The 4549-nt window shown below is 34.9% G+C and overlaps 1 protein-coding gene across 1 annotated transcript; it reads left to right on the top strand.

Moving 5' to 3' along the window:
- Window positions 1–450: 450 nt before the first annotated feature.
- LOC114163542 lies at window positions 451–1299 on the top strand. Its single transcript, XM_028047845.1, has 2 exons — window positions 451–870; window positions 1015–1299. The coding sequence occupies exons 1-2, from the start codon at window positions 451–453 to the stop codon at window positions 1297–1299; spliced, it is 705 nt and encodes a 234-aa protein (XP_027903646.1).
- The last annotated feature ends 3250 nt before the right edge of the window (window positions 1300–4549 follow it).

The following is a 4549-nucleotide window of genomic DNA, read 5'->3' as shown; positions in this document are numbered from 1 at the left end:
CCCTAACAGTGTCAGATATGCCAAGGAGATGGAATTCCTCCAGCTCACCCAGGGAGGGAAGTCAGTAGCTGAATATGCTGAGAAGTTCAAACACCTCAATCGTTTCTATACCTTGCCACTCGACTAGGAGTGGAGATATCGCAAGTTTGAAAATGGACTTCGCGACGACATTCGCTTGATTGTAGCACCCTTATCCATCAAGGATTTTGCTACTCTGGTGGATAATGCAGAGTAATGGAGAAGATGAAGAACGAAGTGGAGGGTCAGAGGCCTCAACAGTCTCAGAGGGTAGGGGGACAATCTGGGTCCAACTCCAAACATGAGGAGCGAAGGCGACCATATGACAAACCTGACCATCAATCTCAAGGGTCTAGGAGATTTTTTCCTTAGTAGGGTCGGGTCTAGTGCTATATATGTGGAGGTCCCCACTTGAGGAGTGATTGCCCATGCATGGAGGGTTACCGTAGATGCAACAACTGTGGCAAGGAGGGCCACTTTAGGAAGGACTATCTCACTCTTGCTAGGGCAACAACACGCCCTCCGGTTCAAACCCCTCACCAACACCAGCGGAGGGACAGAGGCAACAGGCCTCAGGCGACAGGCAGGGTGTATGCCATGACCGGAGCAGAGGCTGCAGGCTTAGGTAATCTTGTTATGGGTCGATGCATGATAGCTGGTGAATCTTTGTGTGTACTGTATGATTCTGGAGCGACACACTCTTTTGTGTCAATTGCTTGTGTGGAGCGTCTGGGTCTACCGGTGCGCGAGCTGCAGTGCAAACTGGCAGTATCTACCCCGGCGTCGGGTCTGGTCAGGATGTCGTCCTTGTGTGCTAGGCTTCCGGTGGAGGTAGAGGGACGCAGATACAAGGTAAATCTAATATGTTTACCTCTACAGGAGTTGGAAGTGATCTTAGGGATGGATTGGCTCTCTGCCAATCGCATTCTGATAGATTGTCGTGAGAAAAGATTGTTGTTCCCCGACTCTGAGGAGCTTGAGTTGGTGTCTCCTCAGGGAGTGGTGAAGGAGATTCAGGGTGGTGCGCAATGCTTCATAATCTTCGCTCGTATGGAGGTAGGGGAGAAGGAGGGAACATTGGTCATACCTGTGGTGCATGAGTTTGAAGACGTATTACCGGATGAAGTACCAGGGTTGCCTCCCAATAGAAAGGTGGAGTTCTCTATTGATCTGGTACCAGGAACATGCCCGATGTCGATGGCTCCATATCACATGGCTTTGGTAGAGTTAGTGGAACTCAAGAAACAGATAGAGAAACTGATGGAGAAGCAGTTCATCTGACCCAACACTTCGCCTTGGGGAGCACCAGTGCTGTTGGTGAAGAAGAAGGATGAGAGTTCACGCATGTGTGTGGACTACAGGCAATTGAACAATATGACTATCAAGAACAAGTACCCCCTTCCGCGAATTGATGATTTGATGGATCAACTGCACGGGTCATCAGTGTTCTCCAAGATAGATCTGCGGTCGGGATACCACCAGATTTTGGTGAAAGCGGATGATGTACAGAAGACTTTCTTCCGATCATGGTACGGACATTATGAGTACGTGGTGATGCCGTTTGGTGTGACCAATGCCTCAGCATTATTCATGGACTATATGAACAAGATCTTCAGACCGTTCCTAGATAAGTTTGTTGTTGCCTTCATTGACGACATCCTTATCTATTCCAAAAGTCGGGAGGAACACGCAGAACACTTGAGGTTGGTGCTCAGTGTCTTGAGGGAGAAACAACTATATGCCAAGCTGTCTAAGTGCGAGTTCTGGATGGACGAGGTACAATTTTTGGGGCATGTGATATCCGCACAAGGTATAGCTATGGATCCAGCAAAGGTCAAAGCAGTGGTAAAGTGGGAAAGTCCCAAGTCTGCAACAGAAATAAGAAGCTTTGTGGGTCTAGCCGGCTACTATAGGAGATTCATCGAGGGATTCTCCAAGATAGTGGCGCCTCTGACACTGCTTACTCGGAAGGACCACCCCTTCACTTGGACGGACCAGTGTGAGGAGGGCTTTCAGGAGCTAAAGAGAAGGTTGACCAGTGCTCCTATATTGGTGATTCCTGATGTTGGAAAACCCTTTGAGATTTATTGTGATGCCTCTAACCTTGGGCTCGGTTGTGTACTAATACAAGAGAAGAAGGCAGTGGCATATGCTTCAAGGCAACTTAAGGTTCATGAGAGAAACTACCCAGTCATGACTTGGAGTTGGCAACCATAGTGTTTGCTTTGAAGATCTAAAGGCATTACCTCTATGGTGTCCAGTTTCGTGTATTCAGCGATCATAAGAGTCTCAAGTATTTGTTTGATCAGAAGGAGCTGAACATTAGACAAAGGAGATGGATGAAGTTCCTGAAGGACTATGACTTCGAGCTGCTATATCAATCGGGAAAGGTGAATGTTGTAGAAATCTTAGCAAGGTGTGGAAACTTTGACACACATAGAAACAAGGTGTGGAAACCTTGGCAAGGTGTGGAAACCTTGACTCACATAGAAACAAGGTGCGGAAACCTTGACTCACATAGAAACAACGTGTAGGAACCTTGACAAGGTATGAAAACCTTGACTCATATAGAAACAAGGTGTGGGAACCTTGGCAAGGTGTGGGAACCTTGACTCACATAGAAACAAGGTGTGGGAACCTTGGCAAGGTGTGGGAACCCTCACTCACATAGAAACAAGGTGTGGGAACCTTGGCAAGGTGTGGAAACCTTGACTCACATATAGATAAATATTTAAAAAATATTTTAAACTAAAAAATAAAAATAAAAAAGTTACTTTTTTATTTTATTGGATAAAAATTTAAATTGTTTTAATTGAAATCTTGTGATATAGAAGGAAGATAAGAAAAAATATTAATAACATCAAGTTTTCTAAAAATCTTAAGGGAGAAATATTAAAAAAATAGAAAATTTAAAAATCTTTTAATAGAATTATATTAAAAAATGAGAAAAAATTAAAAAATACAAAAGCATTTTCAAAGTATTTTAAATTCAAAATAAAGAAAAAGTATCTTTTTTAATTGTTTTGATAAATTGTTTTAGTTTCATAATTGAAAGATAGTATAATAAAAAAAATAAGATAATGAAATATTAGTAAAATTATCATTGTCTAAAAAATAAAAAATATAATTATATAGAAACATTGAGAAATATTCAACCATAAATACATATTTAAAAAAGAATTTTAAATTAAAAATAGAAAAGATTATTATTTTTTATAAAATTTGATAACATTTTAAGTTTTCTAATTGAAATATTGTACTACAAAAAAGTCCTAATTACTTATGACTAACCAATTATTTAAAAGAAACTACTCTAGAGGTGCTTAAGCGTATATATTAGTTTTTAAAATGTTATATTTGATTTGTTCATTGTTAGGCTACGTTAATAATTTTTTAATCTAATTGTACATCAATTGTGGTAAGTTAGATTATAACACATTCTTTTCAATTGTTAAAAAAGAAGAAAAAAGTGGTGTATCCTTTCATTTAAATTTTTATTTTTTATTACTTGAAAATATTTGTAATTTTATTGATAATTAAGAAAATATTATACAATAAAATATTATTATAATAATCGTTGTGGTAATCATAATATATAAAACTTATTCATAAAATAAAATAAAAAATACCAAATTGGATATATCAATTATTTTAATTTTTCAATGTTTATTACTTGACGTTATTGCATTGCATTGATTGAATTTGATGTTCTAGTTATATCTTTTATCTTTTTACATCTTGAAAAGAATAAGTTGTTATATCTTGAAAGGAAAAGAAAATCTTTTCTCTTAAAAACATAATTTGATAAGTTTGAAATGATTTTTAATTGAAATCTTGTGCTATAGAAAAAAGAATTTAATAAAATATTACTAAAGTATCATTTTCTAAAATTTAAAAAATAAAATTAACTAAAAAGCTTATGGTATAATTATATCTCAAAAATGAGAAATATTTAAAAATAGATAAATATTTTAAAAATATTTTAAACTAAAAAATAAAAATAAAAAGGTTATTTTTTTATTTTATTGGAGAAAAAATTAAATTGTTTTAATTGAAATCTTGTGATATAGAAAGAAGATAAGAAAAAATATTAATAACATCAAGTTTTCTAAAAATCTCAAGGTAGAAACATTAAAAAAATAAAAAATTTTAAAATCTTATAATAGAATTATATTAAAAAATGAGAAAAAATTAAAGAATACAGAAGCATTTTCAAAGTATTTTAAATTCAAAATAAAGAAAAAGTATCTGTTTTAATTGTTTTGATAAATTTTTTTAGTTTCATAATTGAAATATAATATAATAAAAAAAAGATAATGAAATATTAGTAAAATTATAATTGTCTAAAAAATAAAAAATATAATTATATAGAAACATTGAGAAATATTCAACTATAAATACATATTTAAAAAACATTTTAAATTAAAAATAGAAAAGATTATTATTTTTTATTGAATTTGATAACATTTTAAGTTTTCTAAATGAAATATTGTACTACAAGAAAGGTCTAATTACTTATGACTGACCAATT

Source organism: Vigna unguiculata, chromosome 9, assembly GCF_004118075.2.
Source record: "Vigna unguiculata cultivar IT97K-499-35 chromosome 9, ASM411807v1, whole genome shotgun sequence".
NCBI classification, from domain to species: Eukaryota; Viridiplantae; Streptophyta; class Magnoliopsida; order Fabales; family Fabaceae; genus Vigna; species Vigna unguiculata.
This window is presented reverse-complemented; position numbering and strand designations above follow the sequence as displayed.